The sequence below is a fragment of the Coregonus lavaretus genome (genome assembly GCF_964263955.1).
Source record: "Coregonus lavaretus genome assembly, chromosome: 1".
Lineage (NCBI taxonomy): Eukaryota > Metazoa > Chordata > Actinopteri > Salmoniformes > Salmonidae > Coregonus > Coregonus lavaretus.
The window spans coordinates 70,998,411-71,023,680 of record NC_139988.1 but is presented as its reverse complement, the minus strand read 5'-3'; the positions used below and the strand labels follow the sequence as shown (position 1 = coordinate 71,023,680).

Genomic DNA, 25,270 nt, shown 5'->3' with positions numbered 1-25,270 from the left:
GAGTGTAAAGTTACATCATACTACCAATGACATATGACAACATCATGATTGTGATTGATTGCACACTTAGTTCTCGGTCTTTGCCTCGACATTCATTGTAGCTATGCTCACTAGATTGCCTCCTAGCTTATGTTAAACCACAGTCATTATACATAAAGGGAATAGTGTGTTACTATAGGTGACATACCTTTGTATTTCGCTTTTAAGAACACATCATCTTTACTGTCTTGAAGAGCATTTTCTATAATTCCATTGATGATGGTTTCGTCGATGATGGAGTTGAGTTTAAAATTGTTCTCAATGGTCGCGTTGACACCTGCTGATTCACGTGACCAGAAGGTACGAGCCGAACCCTCACTCATTCTGCTAGGAGGCAAATTAGTATCAGGATTTTTAGAGTTAGGATCATCATGAAACTATCACATACTCATGATCTTCACAAGTGTGCAAGAAAGTAGTGATAGCTACAGCATCAATCATCTGTCAATATTTGTCTTGGGCGTGGGATATCTTCCAAGTCAAAATGAGACATTATCATGATGGTTATAATAATCTGAACTGACACAATTACAGTTAGGTTGAATTTGTTCAAGAAGACGTTGACTTTGAAATTCAAGGATGAAAGTAGTTTGTTAGAATCAAACCAATAACACGAAAATTGTAGTGTAGCCTATAGCGTGACTGGTATACAAAATTATATTTTTATGGTAAAAACAGGGGACCACAGTAACTACATTAACACTGACCTGAGCTTCAGCACTGTGGAATCAATGTAGCCGGCGTGACCTTTAAAAGCCATAAACATCTGTATTTCGGACAGACAAATTAGTTCACAATATTATTCTGCTGGACAGTTCATCTCAACGTTTCTTCATCATGACACGCTAAAATTAGATTAGCCTAGTACAGCTAAATAAAGGAGACTGTTGTTTTTTACAAACAACAAACATTGTAGTAGATGGGGTATGGTTAGATCATGGTGAATCGAATAATTTCAAATCAAAATAATCATTTGTGAATCACGAACAGCAAAAGTAAAAAGATAAGATGTAGGCTACTGAAAGGTTGCAAGATAACAGCAAAACAAAATCCCAGGCTTCCAGTAAAGATCTCAAGCTTCCTTTTGGATTATGTAGCTGCAAAACTTGTTTTGTATAAGTTGATTTGGGCATTACATTTATGGGACATTGCATCACTCAATAGATCCTAGTCAGCCTGCAAAGTAAACATGGGCTTATGGTATATGACGTCACTACTGACATAATACTTCTAAGGTAAGATAAATATGACTGAAACGGTACATTTCCTGGAGAAAAAGTTTTTTTATAGCTGTGGGAGATGTTTTAAATGTAGAATTCAAGCTGAATAGCAGCTGAAGCATTTCAATATAGTGAGAATAGGTCTGATTACTTTGTGATGCACGCATACTAATAACCAAAAATAGCTATGCCTCAGAAAACTTTACTGTGGGCCAGACTCGCTAGGGACATGCTTCCAATGGTACTAACCACTTCTGACACCAATGTAGTTAATTAGGGGGGTAACCCGACCAGGACCCTAGTCCCTGTGACTGCCATTCCAAAATGTGATCCATTATATAATCACTAGGTGCTGTACTAAGGTCATCATTATCGTATTTTTACATGGGGGTCCATCTTTATTAGCATCTTTCAAGGCCATTACAGTAGCTGATACTGACTGAAGGATTTCCACACACACATTCAATTGTATCCCATTATATTAATTAGAAAATGTTTAAAATAGATGGCATTTCTTTATTAACTTCATCTCATTTGTGAGATTAAGTAAGTAAATGAGATGTGAATGTTCATATTACTACAGTAGATGTATGTTCACTGATTGAACGGGTCAACATGGATGCTCCTTAGAAGATCAAGAACCCATATTTTCTCCTCAGAATTACTGCACTAACTGTTGTGAAAATACCTGCTTGGAAAAATTCTACAGTTTCTACGACCTGGGTTGACTGGGACAGTTTCCAAGGACTTAACAACAAGTGTAATGCAGCTGTTACCTAGCTCACACATTGTCAAAATGTCACAAACAGCTTGGTAACGACCTTACTATGTGACAACGTTGGAGAAAAGTTGTGATTTTTAACTACAGACAGACATAAATACAGTGTAAAACGTCTAATATCTATTTACCAAGTCAATGATCTTGACAGCTATCTTGTTGAATTGTTGTGTTGTTGAGTTGATCATTTCTTCTTCAAAGGGCAAATTAGTCAGGGTCAGAGATCCAGGGAAGACCTTGGCTGAAATTGAGAATCAACACATGGTGGTATCACATGACAAATACGAATGATAAGCACCTATTGAAAATGGTGGGGGTGCAGCATTGTGTTAAAAAGCCCACAGAGGAGATGGTACATGAGATCCAATATACATGTATAGATGCTATAGCTAATATAATATATATTTAACTGAGTTTGACTCATCTACCCACTGTCATCTAGGTTGCTCTCATTTATGTATTCATACACTTATACATTTATCAATGTATTGATGAGAACCTAAACCTATTCGATTGCTTCACGTGGAAGCTAAATACAAACATAGAACCAGCTTATCCACACTTAACCATGCCCAGGACAAAAAAAACTCGTCTTAAATCAGAATAGTTTCTAAAGTTCCTAACTTTTCATTGTAGATGATGAAGCTGTCCTCCCTATCAATCAGAGCTATGTAGGGCTATATCATTCTGTCATCCATGGTATTGTAGCACCCACTAGTGGTGTCAAAGAGGAGATACCCACCTTCCTCACATAGTCCACTTGCCTCAGAGTATGTTTGGCCAGCAATACAGAGACAGGTGAAGTGGGATGCATAGCCTGGCTGACAGCTGCTACTGCCATTGCATGGGTTTGAGTCACAGGGATCTTAAAATTAAAGAGGAACACAGTTCTTTAGAACGCACATAGCACTTTGTGATGCATTTATTAATACAAAATAATCTGTGTAGAATAGACGATACAGAGCAAGTCTTGGGGAGAATGTCTGTCCACTAAACAGCAAAATTGCCCTAAAGAACAATAATCTGGGGCATACAACTGGTTTGGCTTGATGCATTTCAACGAGGGACAGATTTCTACTTGGGAAAACAAGGGTGTGTTCAGCTTTTCTATACATTTTTCATTTTCCTATTTTAGTTGTAGTTAAAATAGGACAACGAAAAGTGTAGTTAATATAGTTAATTTTATAAGTGGTTTATATATAAGCTGTCACCATGTTATATTTGACTGTCACCATGTTACTTTGTCTTTTTACATGTTGCAAATAAAGGTTTGTGAAAATAAAAGTTTGGTTACATTTGCAGCAGTACGTACTAATTAAGTTATTTTAAGTGCTCTCGAAATTGCCAGCAGCATACCACCCTGCCTCCCACTCACTGCTGGCTTGCCTCTGAAGCTAAGCAGTGTCAGTCCTGGTTGGACCCTGAATGGGAGAACCGATGCTGCTGGAAGTGGTGTTGGAAGGCCAGTAGGGGGCACTCTTCCATCTGGAGATCCCAATTCCCCAGGGCAGTGAAGGCGTCATTGCACTGCGTAGGTTGCCTTTTTTCGGATGGGATGTTAAAACAGGTGTCCTGACTCTCATCGTAAGAGTAGAGATGATAACCCTGGTGTCCTGGCTAAATTCCCAATCTAGCCCTCATACCATCACGGCCACCTAATCATCCCCAGCTTCCAATTGTCTCATTCATCCCCTCTCCTCCCCCCTGTAACTATTCCCCAGGTCGTTGCTGTAAAAAAGAATGTTTTCAGTCAACTTACCTGGTAAAATAAGGGTAAATAAATAAATACAAATGTTGCACACCATTCTTCAACTTTCATTGAGGTCCGTTTGCTCCTGTCGCTCAGGGTATGTCCACGAACTGCTATTCGAATGTGACCCAAATAGCAAGAGTCATGCAGCAGCACACCGTACAAAATTGCCATGTTAGCCACAATAATAACAACTTTCCTTCACTGGTTGATTAAAACAGCACCACTCCCATTTACTATATCTCCTTCATCCTAAACAAAGCCCTTGTGTGTGTGCACTCCCCAGCCAATCAGTGGCATCAATTGATCAAAGCAGAAGGGAAAACTGGAAAACCAGTATGACTGTGGAACTCGAGGGCCAGAGTTATGAGTTATTGATTTAAATATACAAGTGGCACTTACTCAAAAATGTGTTTGAAATACTGCAGCTTGCAATTAGCCTATATTGCACGCAACACACAACTGTGCTGGTTATATATTTAAGCAATAAGGCCAGAGGGGGTGGGGTATATTGTCTGATATACACACGGCTGAAATGCTGTTTCAGCCAATCAGCACCCAAGTACTGTGATATGGCCTTTTTTGCACTACTTTTAGTACAGATGCCGTTGTCCTTGATGTTATTTGAAACCTTACTATGAGCTCTGAAATAGGAGTTGTATTGATATGTTTTGTAACTACTTAATTGCATTAATTGATGACAATTTATTAAAACGTTAATGAATAAGCTGTTATAAATTAATATTTATACATCCTTGCAATGCAATGCTTATGAATGCTTATTAAATATGTATAAATGTTTACAAATAACGAAACGATCATTTATTAATAGTTTAATACATTGAATGTATACTAGTTATACATAGTTTATTAATGCTTTATAAAAAAAGTTCTTACATTATAGTCATTTAGCAGACGCTCTTATCCAGAGAGACTTACAGGAGCAATTAAGGTTAAGTGTCTTGATCAAGGGCACAGACAGATTTCTTTCGGTTACTGGCCCAAAACTCTTAATCTTTAAGCTACCTGCCACCACATGTGAATTCTGAAAATTATGTACATAATTGAATTACCTTTTTACCGTCTTACTCAATGAGCAGATCCAATTTCCAAAGTGGGATATCATATCACCATTTAAGATTGGCAAAGGCGCACTCGTTTTGGATTTTAATATTGAATTGGCTGTGACCATAATGGATAATCACTGCAGAAGCAATTACAGTGTTTTAGGTTATTGTGTTTTGGGTTATTGTCCTGCTGAAAGATAATAATAATAATAATAATATGCCATTTAGCAGACGCTTTTAACCAAAGCGACTTACAGTCATGCGTGCATAAATTTTTTTTTTTTTTTGTGTAGATGAATTGATCTTGATGAATTGATCTCCCAGTGTCTGGTGGGAAGCAGACAACTAGGTTTTCCTCAAGGATTTTGCCTGTGTTTTAGCTCCACTCAGTTTCTTTTTTATCCTGAAAAACTCCCCAGTCCTTAACAATTACAAGCATACCCATAGCATGATGCAGCCACCACTATGCTTGAAAATATGGAGAGTGGTACTCAGTAATGTGTTGTATTGGATTTGCCTCAAACATAATTTTTTGTCCTAAATACAAAGTGTTAATTGCTTTGCCACATTTTTTGCAGTATTACTTTAGTGTTTTGCTGCAAACAGGATGCATGTTTTGGAATATTTTTTTTATTCTGTACAGGCTTCCTTCTTTTATTTGGTTAGTATTGTGGAGTAACTACAATGTTGTTGATCCATCCTCAGTTTTCTCCTATCACAGCCATTAAACTCTAACTGTTTTAGTCACCATTGGCCTCATGGTGAAATCCTTGAGCGGTTTCCAAGGGGCGTGAATAGATTCTGTATATGTGCATTGAAATAATTCCCTAAAATCATGTCACCAGATAACTTTTCTAGGTCTGATAATGGTGTTAACCCAATCCATACCCTATTCCAGTCATTCTGTCATCAAAACAACTCAGTAAATTTGCCCAGAGGGCATTCACTGCGGTCTAGAGGGACGCAATGACAATGGGTTGTATTGCCTTGCTGTCAAAATGTCCAAAATATAGTCCTCTATCAATCATCTTTAGAATTTCTGATGCTCTAAGACTCTAGCTTTTGTTTTGCCGTCAAAATCTGCAAAACAATTACTCCTCTTTCAATAATGTTCCCTGACTGTCTAGCTTTCGTTTCAGTGATTGTTAGGCTAATAATTTTTCATCATCCATTATTATTTCTACACAGCTTCTATATGGTTTTAGTCATTCAAGAAGAAAAAAAAAAAGAAGAAAGACATCTTACCAAGCCAACATGGCAGCCCATATGAAATCGGGCCTACTATTTGACACCCCTGGTCATAGAAAAACAAGAAGGTTAGTTGGATGACTAATGAGCCTACTTGGTGTTGTTGTTGTTGCAGGATCCTTCGTTGTTGGTGTTGCTGCAGTATCCTTCGTTGTTGGTGTTGCTGCAGGATCCTTCGTTGTTGGTGTTGCTGAAGGATCCTTCGTTGTTGGTGTTGCTGCAGTATCCTTCGTTGTTGGTGTTGCTGTAGGATCCTTCGTTGTTGGTGTTGCTGCAGGATCCTTCGTTGTTGGTGTTGCTGCAGGATCCTTCGTTGTTGGTGTTGCTGCAGTATCATTCGTTGTTGGTGTTGCTGCAGTATCCTTCGTTGTTGGTGTTGCTGCAGTATCCTTCGTTGTTGGTGTTGCTGCAGTATCCTTCGTTGTTGGTGTTGCTGCAGTATCATTCGTTGTTGGTGTTGCTGCAGTATCCTTCGTTGTTGGTGTTGCTGCAGTATCCTTCGTTGTTGGTGTTGCTGCAGTATCCTTTGTTGTTGGTGTAGGATCCTTTGTTGTTGGAGATTCGGTTGATGCTGTTGGAGCTGTTGCTGTAGGGACATTGTTGGAAGGGGGGGGGGGGGGGGGGGGGGGGGGGTAGCAGAGGGTTCAGCATTGGGATCAGCGGCTGAAGGGTATAGATTAATTATTATTGAATAAATGCAATTGCACCACTTTGAACCTCATATTCATTATCTCCAGTACCATACCAATGTCCCCATTCTGTGGTTAAAAAGAAAGGTCCTAAAATATTCCTCATCGAGTAGAATTAAAAGTAAAAAAGTGATTTCCAAAACCTGCCATAATTTTTTTTGCCAGGGGATGGCATTTCACTGCTCCCTGTGCTTGATGATGTCATTGAGTAGAACTTTTTAACTTTAGAAATGCGCCATTTTCACATATGTAGACACTGGTATTGTGCTCGAGATAATGAAAATGAGGTTGAAAAGTGGTGGAATTGCCCTTTAAGATAATTAATGTAGCAAAAACAACATTCAGCGGCTGACTGAAATGTCTGTGTCCCATAAAAAAGTTGACACTAGTTTTCACTGCTGCTAAGATTTATTTTCCCTAAAACATAAATCTGTTACAAACACTTTTTCATTGTAAGAAATTCTATATAATTAAATCGTACAGGAAATATTGTCACTGGTCAGGTACTTTGACGGGTAGAGAAGACAGTTCATTCTTGATTTACTGTCACACAATGGAAACAAGGCTGTACTGCCTCCATTCTCTTATCAGCCCAGCTGGGAAGACTCCCACAACCTAATGGCGCGGGCCCTGGACAAACATTGAGTCTTCCTCTCCTCTATGTTCCACCCTAGCCCAATATAGTTTCTCCCCCTTCTCCCTGAGGTGACGGTATGCATTCATTCACTCCCCCTCAAGGATTTCAAAGAATTGGACTGGAGTAAGAAATATGGTAGACACTTGAACGAGTGGACACTTCAGGTAGAAGGGGTGTGGGAAGAACACTTATCCCCCGTCCCTTATGTATTTATGTAGCACTAAAGGCTTGGTTGGACAGGTGTAACTCAGTCGAAGATTCCACCTAGTCTATCAGAGGAAAAGGTGAAAGTACAATATTGCTTATACCTATCCAATCCTTTCAGATCTACATGAAGTGCCTAAGGGTAGGGCCTAGGGGTCAACTCTGAATTCAGAAAAGTTGTCCACCCTCCCCACCATCTTTCCCTCCACCAACCCTGAAACTCATAATATACCACTTCAATAACAGGGATGCCAAACACAGGATGTGTCCACTTCAGCAGACTGCGTCACCTTGTTCATAAGACCATCGGCATGATAAACATTGCGTTATGTTTAAGTTTCAGGTGCAATCCAGGGCATGTAACAGCAAGATGTGAACAAATAAAAATGCAGCATTGGGCTTGTACAGTTAACACGACAAACTAAGCCCATATACAGTATAGGCTAGGTCCCTCTGCGACTTAAGCCATTGCTACTAAATGCTACGATAAAATCTATAATATGCCATTCATTTGGATAATTGTAGTTGGCAGGATAAGACAGATCCAAGTTCACCAAGATAGATAGACATTGATTAAACAGTCATATTTCATTACTGAAGCAGACACCAACCCCTACGCACAGACAATGCAGACACAAACACCCACATCCTTTCATTCACTGTCCACCGTGATGCTCTTGCAGAACAGCAGCAGCACAGCAAAGAATAGGGTCTTTATTTGGAGTCTTGTGGGTTCAGCCCTTGACTGTATACAGCTCAGCCCTGTCCCAAAAGAACTACAGGGGCCCCTGAAAGAGAACAAAGCTAGCCAGCCAGCAACACTTGAAGCACCTGGCTAAAGTTTCACTCTACATTGTATATGCCTACTCTCTCACTGGAAACATATTTACAGGTATCACTCAGAGAAAAAGCAGGTAATGTAAAAAAAAAGACAAGAGTCCACTGTCCAAGTCCATAACTACTAGGCGTAGACAATGCCATTGTTTGTACTATAGGTAGGTAACCTGCTCTGTACTTTGTGTCGTGTGACTATTGTGATTTATTGCTTGGTTACTAGTGTTCACTTTTGGGTGAGCGGCCAGGAAAGGGGCTGAATTTCACTGTCTCTTCCTCTTTAGTGTCACAGTAAAATTATATCATGATTCACGTCCACCCATTAAACACACAAACAAGATAATTCGGGACATGAATTTGCCCTACAATGAAACTACTTTGTAATGGTTAGGGAAGTAAATTGCAAAATACTTGCACTTAAATACTTAAATACTTCTGAAGCTCCTAAACTACTTTTACAAACTCATTTTAATGACCAGTGGCGACCCATCAAAGGGCAGGTTTGCATGTTATTTTGGCATTAATACATGTCACATATCAGTTTGCAAACAATGAAAAAATTAAATAATCATTGACTTAATAAAGCCACATACAAACATGGTCTCTTTTTTGCTTTCTTGAGTAATGCAGGTGTTTCAGCCTAGCTCAATGTTTTCTGTGGTGGTGGGGCAGCCAGCGGAAAATATAGAAAATGTGGTTTGGAAGGAATCAGTGGCTAACTGCAAGCATTGCAAAGCAATCACTAGCCTGCTATTCAGTGGAGTGGATGTGTGGTCCAAGTCTGGGTTTAAGGGTCTCTTTTCCAAGCTTAAAAAGATAAACATTCAACATTGGCCATGCTGTCAATCCAGCATGAATTCTGCCGCGTTCAAAACAACTGGAAACTCGGAACTGGGAAATCTCAGACTTCAGTGAGCCTCTTTCTAGAGCGCCGACCTGAAGATCACTAACGTCATGATTCAACCTTTTTCAGAGTTCCCAGTTGTCTTGAAAGCACTATAAATCCAGAGAATGAAAGACTTTGATGACAAAATTTGCCCTATGAAGGCCCGCATCACCACCTTCCTGTTCAAGTGAGCACAGCACAACAAGGTGAGTCCAAAAATGTATTGTATGCTGCTGCATACATTATGTAATATGCCAGGGAGATATGTATACTGTAATAGACCCACTGCTAAGAAAGTAATACTAAGTGTACAGTGCATTCGGAAATGTATTCAGACCCCTTGACTTTTTCCACATGTTAAGTTACAGCCTTATTCTAAAATGGATTGAATTTGGGGGGGGGGGGTTCTCATCAATCGACACACAACACCCCATAATGACAAAGAATAAACCGTTCTTCTTCGATATGACGCTACAAGCTTGGCACACCTGTATTTCGGCAGTTTCTCCCATTCTTCTCCGCAGATCCTCTCAAGCTCTGTCAGGTTGGATGGGGAGCGTCGCTGCACAGCTATTTTCAGGTTTCTCCAGAGATGTTCGATCGGGTTCAAGTCCGGGCTCTGGCTGGACCACTCAAGGACATTCAGAGACTTGTCCCGAAGCCACTCTTGCGTTGACTTGGCTGTGTACTTAGGGTCGTTGTCCTGTTGGAAGGTGAATCTTCGCCCCAGTCTGAGGTCCTGAGTGCATTGGAGCAGGTTTAAATCAATGATCACTCTGTACTTTGCTCCGTTCAACTTTCCCTCGATCCTCCCATACCCTCCCACTGATAAACATCCCCACAGCATGATGCTATCACCATGCTTCACCTTAGTAACGCCAAGGTAGTTGGTTCGATCCCCCGGACCACCCATACACAAAAAAATAAAAATAATAATGTATGCACGCATGACTGTAAGTCGCTTTGGATAAAAGCGTCTGCTAAATGGCATATTATTATTATTATTATTAGGGATGGTGCCAGGTTTCCTCTAGACGTGACGCTTGGCATTCAGGCCAAAGAGTTCAACCTTGGTTTCATCAGACCAGAGAATCGTGTTTCTCATGGTCTGAGAATCTTTAGGTGCCTTTTGGCAAACTCCAAACGGGCTGTTACGTACCCTTTTACTGAGGAGTGGCTTCCGTATGGCCACTCTACCATAAAGGCCTGATAGTTGGAGTGCTGCAGAGATGGTTGTCCTTCTGGAAAGTTCTCCCATCTCCACAGAGGAACTCTGGAGCTCTGTCAGAGTGACCATCGGGTTCTTGGTCACCTCCCTGACCAAGACCCTTCTCCCCCGATTGCGCAGTTTGGCCGGGCGGCCAGCTCTAGGAAGAGTCTTGGTGGTTCCAAACTTCTTCCATTTAAGAATGATGGAGGCCACTGTGTTCTTGGTGACCTTCAATGCTGCAGAAATGTTTTGGTACCCTTTCCCAGATCTGTGCCTCGACACAATCCTGCGTCGGAGCTCTACGGACAATTTCTTCGACCTCATGGCTTGGTTTTTGCTCTGACATGCACTGTCAACTGTGGGACCTTATCTAGACAGGTGTGTGCCTTTCTAAATCATATCCAATCAATTGAATTTACCACAGGCGGACTCCAATCAAGTTGTAGAAACATCTGAAGGATGATCAATGGAAACAGGATGCACCTGAGCTCAATTTCGAGTCTCATAGCAAAGGGTCTGAATACTTATGTAACTAAGGTATCTGTTTTCAATTTTTTATAAATTTGATAACATTTCTAAAAACATGTTTTCGCTTTGTCATTATGGGGTATTGTGTGTAGATTGATGAGGATTTTTTGTTTTTATCAATTTTAAAAGAAGGCTGTAGCGTAACAAAATGTTGAAAAAGGGAAGTAGTCTGAATACTTTCAGAATGTACTGTATGTTGTGTAGTAAGCTGTTAGTAGCCCATGTGCCTCACCCTAATAATTTGGTCCCTGTTCCCCTCATAATTTAGCCTACTGTTCTGACTTGGTGGTGCACATGTAGCCTATAGCCTCTTTTAGATAAATGTCATCATCAAATATTGTAAGAGCTTTCGTGTTTTCTGTAGTGTCCTCATGTAAATAGCCCGTTTTTTTGTCTTTTTCGTATATATTTCTCAATCTCACTTTCCATCCTTTAACTAAATATACTTTCCTGCAACCCGCCTCACCAAATTAGGAACGGATTCTGTTGTTTCTTCATACATTTTTATCCAGAACCTCTGGCTGAAACTAGCCAGCTAGCCAGCTAACTAGCTACTTGCTATTAGCCACCGTTAGCGGTCTTCACCATTGTCCGTGGCCGTGGCCTGCACTAAATACCAGCCAGCTCTAGCCTGGACAATTGTCGGCCAGTCTGCACAGTCTGCACATCACGCTATCGAGCCAGAGCATATCGGATTTTCCGCCGGAATCATTGAATCACTGGACCTTAACACCGGATCATCGCAACTAGCTAGCTGCAACCGAATGGCTGTTGTTGTTGTTGGCTAATCACCACTGTTCTGAAGCTAACCCCAGTTAGCCTTGAGCTAGCCTCGAGCCAGGCCCATCACCCAGCTATCTACCTCTCTGTCAACCGGACGGGACCTCCTGGTGTTGACACAGAGCCCCGCCGATCCATCACGACTGGTCTGCCGAAATAATCGTCTGATGTGGTTTCAACAGGCTTCCCGTTGCGACGACCACGAAGATCCATCTGCTAGCCCCGGCCCGCTAGCACATGCAATCAACAGCCGTGCCTCCAGCTCGCCTGTATCGTAGCAGCCACTGAACTGCTCCCGGACTTACTTATTGCTGTTCACTGGACCTTATGATCACTCAGCTACACAGCTGATGCCTGCTGGACTGTTCCGTTATACGGTACCCCATCCTGTTTAGCCTCAGCTCAAACTTTCGTCGCCATTACCAGCTGTTGTCTTAGCTCTCTCGAATAGCACCTGTGACTGCTTTATGCCTCTCTCGCATCTCAATATGCCTTGCCTATTGCTGTTTCGGTTAGTTCTAACTGTACTTTTTCAATGTAGAGCCCCCATTCCTGCTCAACCTGTCTCATATAGCTCATTTGTCCCACCCCCCACACATGCGGAGACCGGCTCAATCAGTGCCTCCAGTGATGCTATCTCTTTCATCTTTACCCAACGCTTAGGTTTACCTCCACTGTACTCATATCCTTCCATATCCTTGTCTGTACATAATGCCCTGAATCTATTCTACAACGCCCGGAAATCTGCCCCTTTTTTTCTCAGTACCCAACGCACTAGAAAACCAGTTCTTAAACCAGTTCTTAAAGCCTTTAGCCGTATCCTTATTCTACTCCTCCTCTGTTCCTCTGGTGATGTAGAGGTTAACCCAGGCCCTGTAGCCCCCAGTATCACTCCTGCTCCCCAGGCGCTATCATTTGTTGACTTCTGTAACTGCAAAAGCCTTGGTTTCTTGCATGTTAACATCAGAAGCCTCCTCCCTAAGTTTGAGTTATTCACTGCGTTAGCACACTCCGCCAACCCTGATGTTCTAGCAGTGTCTGAATCCTGGCTTAGGAAGGCCACCAAAGATTCTGAAATGTCCATTCCCAACTACAACATTTTCCGTCTAGATAGAACTGCCAAAGGGGGCGGAGTTGCAATCTACTGTAGAGATAGCCTGCAGAGCTCTATCATACTATCCAGGTCTGTGCCCAAACAGTTTGAGCTTTTAAAAATCCACCTTTCCAGAAATAAGTCTCTCACTGTTGCCGCTTGCTACAGACCCCCCTCAGCCCCCAGCTGTGCCCTGAACACCTTATGTGAATTGATTGCCCCCCATCTATCCTCAGAGTTCGTATTGCTTGGTGACCTAAACTGGGATATGCTTAACACCCCGGCCGTCCTACAATCTAAACTAGATGCCCTCAATCTCACACAAATGATCAGGGAACCTACCAGGTACAACTCTAAATCCGTTAACATGGGCACCCTCATAGATATCATCCTGTCTAATTTACCCTCTAAATATACCTCCGCTGTCTTCAACCAGGATCTCAGCGATCACTGCCTCGTTGCCTGCGTCCCTAATGGGTCCGCGGTCAAACGACCACCCCTCATCACTGTCAAACGCTCCCTAAAACACTTCAGCGAGTAGGCCTTTCTAATTGACCTGGCCCGGGTATCCTGGATGGATATTGACCTCATTCCGTCAGTAGAGGATGCCTGGTTGTTCTTTAAAAGTGCTTTCCTCTCCATCTTAAATAAGCATGCCCCATTCAAAAAATTCTGAACTAAGAACAAATATAGCCCCTGGTTCACCCCAGACTTGACTGCCCTTGACCAGCACAAAAACATCCGGTTGCGTACTGCATTAGCATTGAACAGCCCCCACGATATGCAACTTTTCAGGGAAGTCAGGAACCAATATACACAATCAGTTAGGAAAGCAAAGGCTAACTTTTTCAAACAGAAATTTGCATCCTGTAGCACTAACTCCAAAAGGTTTTGGGACACTGTAGTCCATGGATAATAAGAGCACCTCATCCCAGCTGCCCACTGCACTGAGGCTAAGAAACACTGTCAATACCGATAAATCTACGATAATCGAAAAATTCAACAAGCATTTTGCTACGGCTGGCCATGCTTTCCACCTGGCTACCCCTACCCCGGCCACCAGCTCTGCACACGCCGCTGCAACTTGCCCATGCCCCCCCCCCCCCCCCCGAAAGTATTTGAAAGCCAAGTTAACAAACAGATCACCGACCATTTCGAATCCCACTGTACCTTCTCCGCTATGCAATCTGGTTTCCGAGCTGGTCATGGGTGTACCTCAGCCACGCTCAAGGTCCTAAACGATATAATAACCGCGATCGATAAAAGACAGTACTGTGCAGCCATCTTCATTGACCTGGCAAAGGCTTTTGACTTTGTCAATCACCGCATTCTTATTGGCAGACTAAATTAGCCTTGGTTTCTCAAATGACTGCCTCGCCTGGTTCACCAACTACTTCTCAGATAGAGTTCAATGTGTCAAATCGGAGGGCCTGTTGTCTGGACCTCTGGCAGTCTCTATGGGGGTGCCACAGGGTTCAATTCTCGGGCCGACTCTATTCTCTGTGTATATCAATTATGTATCTCTTGCTGCTGGTGACTCTCAGATCCACCTCTACGCAGACGACACCATTTTGTATACATCTGGCCCTTCATTGGACACTGTGTTAACAAACCTCCAAACGAGATTCAATGCCATACAACACTCCTTCCGTGGCCTCCAACTGCTCTTAAACGCTAGTAAAACTAAATGCATGCTCTTCAATCGAACGCTGCTTGCACCCGCCTGCCCGACTAGAATCACTACTCTCGGCGGGTCTGACTTAGAATATGTGGACAACTACAAATACCTAGGTGTCTGGTTAGACCGTAAACTCTCCTTCCAGACTCACATTAAGCATCTCCAATCCAAAGTTAAATCTAGAATCGGCTTCCTATTTCGCAACAAAGCCTCCTTCACTCAAGCTGCTAAACGTGCCCTTGTAAAACTGACTATCCTACCGATCCTTGACTTTGGCGATGTCATTTACAAAATAGCTTCCAACACTCTACTCAGCAAATTGGATGTAGTCTATCACAGTGCCATCCGTTTTGTCACCATAGCCACATATACTACCCACCATTGTGACCTGTACGCTCTCGTTGGCTGGCCCTCACTACATTATTGTCGCCAAACCCACTGGCTCCAGGTCATCTATAAAATCACTTCTAGGCAAATCCCCGCCTTATCTTAGCTCATTGGTCACCATAGCAACACCCACCCGTAGTATGCGTTCCAGCAGGTATATCTCACTGGTCATCCCCAAAGCCAACACCTCCTTTGGTCGCCATTCCTTCCAGTTCTCTGCTGCAAATGACTGGAACGAACTGCAAAAATCTCTGAAGCTGGAGACACTTATCTCCTGCACTATCTTTAAGCATCAGTTGTCAGAGCATCTTACCGATCACTGCACCTGTACACCACCCATCTGTAATTAGCCCACCCAACTACCTCATCCCAATATTGTTATTTATTTTGCTCATTTGCACCCCAGTATCTCTATTTGCACATCATCTTCTGCACATCACTCCAGTGTTAACACTTAATTATAATTGTAATTATTTTGCACTATGGCCTATTTATTGCCTTACCTCCATAACTTACTACATTTTCTATTGTGTTATTGACTGTACATTTTGTTTATTCCATATGTAACTCTGTGTTGTTGTTGTTGTTGTTTTTACCGCACTGCTTTGCTTTATCTTGGCCAGGTCGCAGTTGTAAATGAGAACTTGTTCTCAACTGGCTTACCTGGTTAAATAAAGGTGAAATAAAATAAATAAATACAATTATATGCCCCCTTTATTTATTATACGGTTCGGACTTGGGGTACAGGGAGAATACTGTAAGAGCGGCCCATGTTCTGAATTCTGTCGGTGTACATTTCAAAAGTGCTGAACAAATAGTTATATTGACTAAGTCCGTCCTAGCTCGCTCATTAATGTCTTAATCACAATTACGGATTGCCTCTTATCCGCTCGTCATCCCCTTATGCCATAGTTTGTACATCTCAATTGTCAGTAGAAACCACATTTGTTTAAGCAAGTCAGCCATATCAGCTGTTTTTTTTAAAGGCAGTAAATGAGGCTGAATGAAGTGTTTCGCCGCCAGACAAGGCTCCGCTGATAGCTATGTGTAGCGGTGGTAAGGTGTTGAGACTGCTGTTGGGACTCCACTGTTGGGACAGCTTTATGTAGGCCCTAACAGTTTGTGGGCACCGTTTGTCACCGTTATAGTCCAATTAATGTATTGTTTAGTGTTGTCTTTGCTGACAGTTTGCCCCACCAAGATTTACATGCTAAAATCGCCACTGATAATGACAGGATCGTTGAAAACACCCAAGTGTTTGCTCTGGATTACTTTAATTTGAGTTCACTTTAGATTTATGTGACAAATCGGCTTTCACTACCACCTCATTAAGACTTCTGCAGTATGCCCCTTTTCTCAAAGTCCCACTGAAACTGACTCATGATAAATATCTTCAAGTTCAGCAGGTCAGACAAAGTAAACTTACAGAAATGTGGACAAACTTTAAAGAACTGCAATAATAGGTCGTAGAGAGTTCACATCTGAGAAGTGTCAATGAAAGAGGGAAGATGGGAGAAGAAAAAGGAGTGGGAGAGTAGACTGGTACTTCCTTGTTCCATCCCTAGTATCCTTATCAGGAGGGGTCCAAGCTGGATAACAGCACTCATCTCTTCCCCTCAGACAATCCACTAAAGATAGGAGGAAGTACAGGTCACTGCCGAAATAAAGTGTCTTAATAGGGCATTGGGCCATCACGAGCCAGAACAGCTTCAATGCACCTTGGCATAGATTCTATAAGTGTCTGGAACTCTATTGGAGGGATGCGACACAATGGTGGTGGAAAATGCTGTCTCATTAGCCGCTCCAGAATCTTCCATAAGTGTTCAATTGGGTTGAGATCTGGTGACCGAGACGGCCATGGTATATGGTTTACTTAGTTTTCATGCTCATCAAACCATTCAATGACCACTCGTGACTTGTGGCTGGGGGAATCTTCATCCTGCAAGAGACCACTTCCATCAGGATAGAAATGATTCACCATAGGTTGAAGTTGATCACTCAGAATGGTTGTGTATGTATTGGCATTTACACCTTGCCCTCTAAGGGATTGAGTGGACCTAAACCCTGCTAGGAAAATGCACCCCACACCATAAGATGCGCCAAAACCCTAAATGTACTTGTGTTTCCTATATTTTGTCTGTTACCTGTATATGAGACAGTTCATAGCTAATTTCTGGGAAATCGTCATGGGAAAATTGTGCAAACAAAGACAATACTTAGCGTGTTCAATCAAAAATGCATATTTTGACTAATGGGTATGCTAATTGGGTAGATAATCCTCTAAGAAAACCAACGGTCCGATCCTAATGCCTCTAACATAATCCGTTCAAAAGTTTTTGGAGTTTTTACCCTTGTAGGATGGCCAGAATTAGGGTGACTAAATCAATGGAGGCCAGAGAAAAAAAGTGGTCAAAAATCTGGAAAATTGCATCCCAACAGCTAGGCTGGATTCTGTACAAGAATTTTGGCTACTGGTTACCTGACAGGCTCACTTTCCCGTTGAACTCATCATCTTTCTTCTCGAATCCGCAGGACATAAAACAATAGAGCTAAGATGGTTATTGATTTTGAAACATGACGAGTAGTATTTTCATATTTTAGTATACACTTTTCATATTCATTCGAAATACCTCTTATTTTTCTACGATTTCTCACAAAAACAAGCGTGTCTCTGTGAAATGTCAACGGAGCACTGAGCGTATAACAAGCTTTTATTTTCAGGGCCTTTTACATTTAATTCAGCTTGTGTCATGGTAATTTTGCAACCCGCGGAAAACAACTTTAAAGACAACCACAAAATGAATTAGGTTATAAAATCAGACTTTTGGCATATAATGTTAATGAAACACTACATGGCCAAAAGTACGTGGACACCTGCTAGTCGAACATCTCATTTTAAAATCATGGGCATTAACATGGAGTTGGTCCCCCCTTTGCTGCTATAACAGCCTCTGGGAAGGATTTCCACTAGATGTTGGAACATTGCTGCGGGGACGTGCTTCCATTCAGCCACAAGAGCATTAGTGAGGTCGAGCACTGATGTTGGGCGATTAGGCCTGGCTCGCAGTCTGCGTTCCAATTCATCCCAAAGGTGTTCGATGGGGTTGAGGTCAGGGCTCTGTGCAGGTCAGTCAAGTTCTTCCACACCGATCTAAACAAACCATTTCTGTATGGATCTCGCTTTGTGCATGGGGCCATTGTCATGCTGAAACAGGAAAGGGCCTTCCCCAAACTGTTGCCACAAAGTTGGAATCACAGAATTGTCTAGAATGTCATTGTATGCTGTAGCGTTAAGATTTCCCTTCACTGGAACTAAGGGGCCTAGCCCGAACCATGAAAAACAGCCCCAGACCATTATTCCTACTCCACCAAACTTTACAGTTGGCACTATGCATTCGGGCAGGTAGCGTTCTCCTGGCATCCGCCAAACCCAGATTAATCTGTCGGACTGCCAGATGGTGAAGAGTGATTCATCACTCCAGAGAACGCATTTCCGCTGCTTCAGAGTCCAATGGCGGCGAGCTTTACACCACTCCAGGCATTGCGCATGGTGATCGTGTGGGAGACTGCTCGGCCATGGTAACCCATTTCATGAAGCTCCCAACGAACAGTTATTGTGCTGACGTTGCTTCCAGAGGCAGTTCGGAACTCGGTAGTGAGTGTTGCAACCGAGGACAGGCGATTTTTACGCGATGCGCGTTCTGGGAGCTTGTGTGGCGGCTGAGCCGTTGTTGCTCCTAGACGTTTCCACTTCACAATAACAGCACTTACAGTTGACCGGGGCAGCTCTAGCAGGGCAGAAATTTTACGAACTGAGTTGTTGGAAATGTGGCATCCTATGACAGTTCCACGTTGAAAGGCACTGAGCTCTTCAGCACGGGCCATTCTACTGCCAATTTGTGTCTATGGAGATTGCATGGCTGTGTGCTTGATTTTATACACCTGTCAGCAACGGGTGTGGCTGAAATAACCAAATCCACTAATTTGAAGGGGTGTCCACATACTTTGGCCATGTAGTGTACGTTAGAGAAAGACCCCACTGAACGATTCAGAACATTAATAGTCATATTTGTCTTGGTAAGGAAGTGACATTTCATCACCAAAGTGCATTTTCTGGGCAGAGTGGGTAGACATGCTACAATACTATTCCATAGAGCCCGATCCGGAGAGGAAGGGCGGCCCACCAACACAATGGTTGGGGAAAAACACAAACGTTGAGAACTCTGAGTTGAACCACAAAAACCACAATAAAAGAGTTTAAGTTAGTGATTGTAAGACCAATGAGGAAGTAACCAACTGACCTTTATCACTATTTCACAGATGGATAGAATATTAACTAAAAGGGCATCTTTTGCCAAGTTTGAATCCCTCTACGTGACGTGTTGTTTTGTGTCATATTCTGTCAATTATTCTAGTTTTACGATTTAATTTAATGCAGGGAACTTATTGTACCTAAAATTACATCTAGGTCAGAGGCCTACATTATCCAGACCTTCCATCTTTACAGATGGAAAATTGACCATCTTGTTAAGACATTTCTTTAACAGCCGTTTTATCAATTCATGACTTGCAACTGAGAGCACTTAAAACGTTATTAATTGACAGGGCCAATAAGACAGTGTATGTGTGTGTGTGTGTGTGGACACACCTGAACACACAATCCCACTGGTTTCTGAAAGATCCCCATTGGAACCTCACATCTGACCTCCAGCAACCCACCCCACACTCTCCTCTCCTACCCACACACACCTTCACATGCACAGTCGTACTTGCACATCCCCACTGAAAGTGTATCAAGAAGACCCACACAGAAGGGACCCATTCCAAGTCCCTGTCTCATAATCAAAATGTTTGTCCATGTCAATAATTTTCTATCAGGGCACTAATGGCAACACACATCAGTGTCATTGAGTAGTTATAAAAGCAATGCATATGAATCAACTCCGCTATCTAAGGTCAATTGATCATCAAAACGATGAGGAAAATATACGCCTATCAGCATGACAAGAACATAATATTCCTGATACGAAGCCTAGGTATTTATGAGTTCATGGACTTTGCCTTTTCGTTTCTCTAGAAAGAAACCATCACAAAAAAGGCCAAGGTACGCCATGTTGTTGACTATTATTATATATATATATATATTATGCCATTTAGCAGACGCTTTTATCCAAAGCGACTTACAGTCATGTGTGCATACATTTTTACGTATGGGTGGTCCCGGGGATCGAACCCACTACCCTGGCGTTACAAGCACCATACCAGTGATCATGACTCTAACAAGTGGGGGTTTACTGAGTAGGCCTAAATGTCTCAGGTCATATTTGTCTCATCACAACAAGAAACTTAATTGAGGATAGTCATCCATAGTAGTCGTAAATTGACTCATTCCAGACTGAATTAGATCATTAGAGTCTGAAATAAGCTGTCATTCGAGTCTGAATCAAGCAATATGATTCCTCACTGTGCTAAGTCAGTGGAGTCAGAATCATGCCAGGACATTGGATTCCCTGAAACACTGGACTCTTCACTTGTGCTGAGTCATTTGAGTCCTAACTGAGCAAAAAAACGAGGGTATTTTCTGTGCTGAGTCATTTGAGTCTCAATCAAGCCACCTCATTTGATATCCCAATGAGCGAGAAACTCTGGGGTTTTCACTGTGCAGTCATTTGAGTCTAAGCCGAACAACAGGATGGAGGCCTAGCCATCGCTCTCCTGAGTTACCGTGGTAACATCTCCCGCTTACTCAGGGGGATTAGGGGCGCATTCCTGAAATAGTTGTTATCCCATCAAGCAGTGCAGGTTGCAGTCCTAGACTACAGAAAAAACAGAGATGGGCAATCAGTGGGCCACAGCTGTATCGTGTCCTCTCAAGACAGAACATCCCAGTTTGACATTTACGGGTTGGATGAAGATTTCAATGACCAACTCAATGCAATTTCTTGATATGATCAACTGGGGGTTCAAAACAGGCTTTTCTTATAGATGCTATCCTTCCTCACAATTAAACTTTCCAGAGCCACAGTAATTCAAGCAATGACGTTAAAAACATTGTTTCAGATTGCATGCTACCATTGAAAAAGAGTAACCACTTCACATAGTAAATACTGTAGGCCAGGATCAAAGTGTGAAGGTAAACAATTTGAAAGGTACAAATATGACAACGGCATTTCAGCGATTGGAAAGAAATATAGTGGTGGCGTGGTTGAGCTAGCACCATCTCTTAAGCATCATCTGTCAAGTTGGGAAAACCTAAACCACCACAACGGTGAACTGACCGATGCCTTGCATGCTAGCACATCCCAGATCAGCCAAACCCTGTAAGGACCATACTGAAATACAGTGGGGAAAAAATGTATTTAGTCAGCCACCAATTGTGCAAGTTCTCCCACTTAAAAAGATGAGAGAGGCCTGTAATTTTCATCATAGGTACACGTCAACTATGACAGACAAATTGAGGAAAAAAATTCCAGAAAATCACATTGTAGGATTTTTAATGAATTTATTTGCAAATTATGGTGGAAAATAAGTATTTGGTCACCTACAAACAAGCAAGATTTCTGGCTCTCACAGACCTGTAACTTCTTCTTTAAGAGGCTCCTCTGTCCTCCACTCGTTACCTGTATTAATGGCACCTGTTTGAACTTGTTATCAGTATAAAAGACACCTGTCCACAACCTCAAACAGTCACACTCCAAACTCCACTATGGCCAAGACCAAAGAGCTGTCAAAGGACACCAGAAACAAAATTGTAGACCTGCACCAGGCTGGGAAGACTGAATCTGCAATAGGTAAGCAGCTTGGTTTGAAGAAATCAACTGTGGGAGCAATTATTAGGAAATGGAAGACATACAAGACCACTGATAATCTCCCTCGATCTGGGGCTCCACGCAAGATCTCACCCCGTGGGGTCAAAATGATCACAAGAACGGTGAGCAAAAATCCCAGAACCACACGGGGGGACCTAGTGAATGACCTGCAGAGAGCTGGGACCAAAGTAACAAAGCCTACCATCAGTAACACACTACACCGCCAGGGACTCAAATCCTGCAGTGCCAGACGTGTCCCCCTGCTTAAGCCAGTACATGTCCAGGCCTGTCTGAAGTTTGCTAGAGTGCATTTGGATGATCCAGAAGAGGATTGGGAGAATGTCATATGGTCAGATGAAACCAAAATATAACTTTTTGGTAAAAACTCAACTCGTCGTGTTTGGAGGACAAAGAATGCTGAGTTGCATCCAAAGAACACCATACCTACTGTGAAGCATGGGGGTGGAAACATCATGCTTTGGGGCTGTTTTTCTGCAAAGGGACCTGGATGACTGATCCGTGTAAAGGAAAGAATGAATGGGGCCATGTATCGTGAGATTTTGAGTGAAAACCTCCTTCCATCAGCAAGGGCATTGAAGATGAAACGTGGCTGGGTCTTTCAGCATGACAATGATCCCAAACACACTGCCCGGGCAACGAAGGAGTGGCTTCCTAAGAAGCATTTCAAGGTCCTGGAGTGGCTTAGCCAGTCTCCAGATCTCAACCCCATAGAAAATCTTTGGAGGGAGTTGAAAGTCCGTGTTGCCCAGCGACAGCCCCAAAACATCACTGCTCTAGAGGAGATCTGCATGGAGGAATGGGCCAAAATACCAGCAACAGTGTGTGAAAACCTTGTGAAGACTTACAGAAAACGTTTGACATGTGTCATTGCCAACAAAGGGTATATAACAAAGTATTGAGAAACTTTTGTTATTGACCAAATACTTATTTTCCACCATAATTTGCAAATAAATTCATTAAAAATCCTACAATGTGATTTTCTGGAAAAAAAAATCTCATTTTGTCTGTCATAGTTGACGTGTACCTATGATGAAAATTACAGGCCTCTCTCATCTTTTTAAGTGGGAGAACTTGCACAATTGGTGGCTGACTTAATACTTTTTTTCCCCACTGTATAGGATATACAGCCTTACTGACGTGGAATCAGTGTGGCATCTGCAACAGTTGCAAACACTGAGAATTAGCCAAAATATCTCTTCAATCATGAGAGCCTATGAGGACAATGGAAGGGTAGAGCGGAAAAGGCCCTCTGCATGACAGAGTGCAAGCTTAGGGCCACCCAAATGACTCTTCAGGGTCAAAGGCAGACTGGTCCTTTACAAAATGTATACTGTATAAGACCAATGCATGGATTTTGTGAAGCACAAAGGAAAGATGAAAACGATTTGTTTCCTTCCTTGGTAAGGATTACACTTACAGCGGTAGCAGAAAAATACTTAATGTCTTTATAAATGTTGCATTTGCCAATACATTTCAGCTTAGCTCACCAGTCTCCCAACCCATTTGTATGGCAGTGTACCACCTGGGGGAAATTATATTACAGTAGGATTTTCCTGGGGGAAATCTTTCAAGTAGCGCTCCTTAATCTCCCATACTGGTCCACAAGACAACGCTTGGGGGGGAAATGCTTTCATAGACATGTATCAATCCAATCATGGATAAGAGGAGATATTACAGTGACTATAGAGATGCTCTTTTGGCACACAGAACTCTTCCCTAAATTGACGCTTCGAAAACGAGCTAGTTAATGTTTACTATAGCCTACTGCTTGTCTTCAATTGCAGAGATTCAGAATTACATATTAACATTGAACGATGTAAATATGCACAGAAGGGTATTAAACTAAAATGACATTTGTGTGAGTAAATTAGTATTAGAAGTTAGAAGTGACCATTGAACAGCAGATTGAGCGCTCACACTTCAGAGGCAACTTGAAAGCACTTCAGTCTTATTCCTGATTTATGAGAAAGGAAGGTCTATTCAGTGCATTAGTCTTATGATTTAATTCTAGCTTTTACTGAATAATTTAAAAATCTGTGTTTAAACTCAGACTCAGGCTACTTTATCAATAACCCATAGCCCATTTCCGTATCTTTAAAATTAGAATCCTTAGCAGCTACGTCCATTTTTGGACTTATACATTTATGTTTGTGAACAATGTAAACGTAAATAAACATGGTTACAACTCACATTTTGATATCATGGATGGTCAGTCCTTTCATCCATAGCTAGGTCTATAAATTTGAGTGGAAAGATTTCTCCATGCCGATCCCTCAGCTTTTTACCAAAACAGAGGCAGGTAGTCGTTTTGATATTGTTTCTATTAAGGATTCTAGCTTTAAGATGAACTAAACTGGTTTTAAATTAGTTGTTCGACAAGACATTCAATAGACTATATAATGACATCAACCTGTTGTCCAAAATGGGGGAGAGACCGTTAAACTTACTTGGTGTCTGTCCGAAAACGGCCACTGCAAGGCAGAAAAAGAGAATAAGTCTAACGACGAACATCTTGCTCATCTCATGAAAGTAAAGGAAAAACTTTCTTCAGGCCAAAAAACTGCGACAGGCGATAAATACTACGACTTCTAGGTGCGTCGCCAGGTGGTCTTCCTTGTTGTGTTTGAATACTGATGGTTCAGGTGTCTTTGACCACTCCTCGCAAGGGCGGCACTATTTTACCAGTATCTTAATGCGCTATGATCACTTAATAATCGCGTTATTCTTAGTTACTTAAAAAAATATATAATGTATTTATATGGCTCTGGGTTTTGCTATGAGAAGTAGAGAGAAAAAGCTTAAATGGGATATTTTTGACCTATAATCAAACGGAGTCCTATTTTGCAATATGACTAGAGTCAAGACTAGGCTACATACAATAGGCTGTCTGGCCAGATATAAGTACTGTACATATGACCCCATTCTAATGTCATATCATCAAAATAATATACAGTACCAGTCAAAAGTTTGGACACACGTACTCATTCCAGGGTTTTTCTTTATTTTTACTATTTTCTACATTGTAGAATAATAGTGAAGACATCAAAACTATGAAATAACACATATGGATTCATGTAGTAACCAAAAAAGTATTAAGCAACTGTCACGCCCTGACATTGAGATCTCTAGTTGGGTTGGTCAGGGTGTGAAATCTAATTTATATATTTCTATGTTGGCCGGGTGTGGTTCCCAATCAGAGGCACATGTCGGTCATTGTCTCTGATTGGGGATCATACTTAGGCAGCCATGTTGCCTACTTTAGTTGTGGGATCTTGTTTCTGTTTGGCTTGTTTGATGTTTAGCCTCTTGAACTTCACGTTCTGTTGGATTTTGTTATTTTGTCGGTGTTTATTAAAATAAACGACTATGTACGCATACCACGCTGTACCTTGGTCCGATCCTTTACACAACA

The 25,270-nt window shown here is 41.9% G+C and overlaps 1 protein-coding gene across 1 annotated transcript in view; it reads right to left on the bottom strand.

The window, feature by feature from the left end:
* Nucleotides 1–24,454, bottom strand: part of muc13b (mucin 13b, cell surface associated) — a 28,191-nt gene extending 3,737 nt beyond the window's left edge. Inside the window, exons 1-6 of the mRNA XM_084160757.1 lie at nt 24,306–24,454; nt 6,197–6,688; nt 2,780–2,902; nt 2,169–2,278; nt 747–805; nt 188–363 (exon numbers count right to left, since the gene is read on the bottom strand). Coding sequence (XP_084016883.1) covers nt 188–363; nt 747–805; nt 2,169–2,278; nt 2,780–2,902; nt 6,197–6,688; nt 24,306–24,378 — 1,033 coding nt within the window. The 5' untranslated portion in view covers nt 24,379–24,454. The remainder of the gene's footprint in view (nt 1–187; nt 364–746; nt 806–2,168; nt 2,279–2,779; nt 2,903–6,196; nt 6,689–24,305) is intronic.
* Between the last annotated feature and the right edge of the window lie 816 nt (nt 24,455–25,270).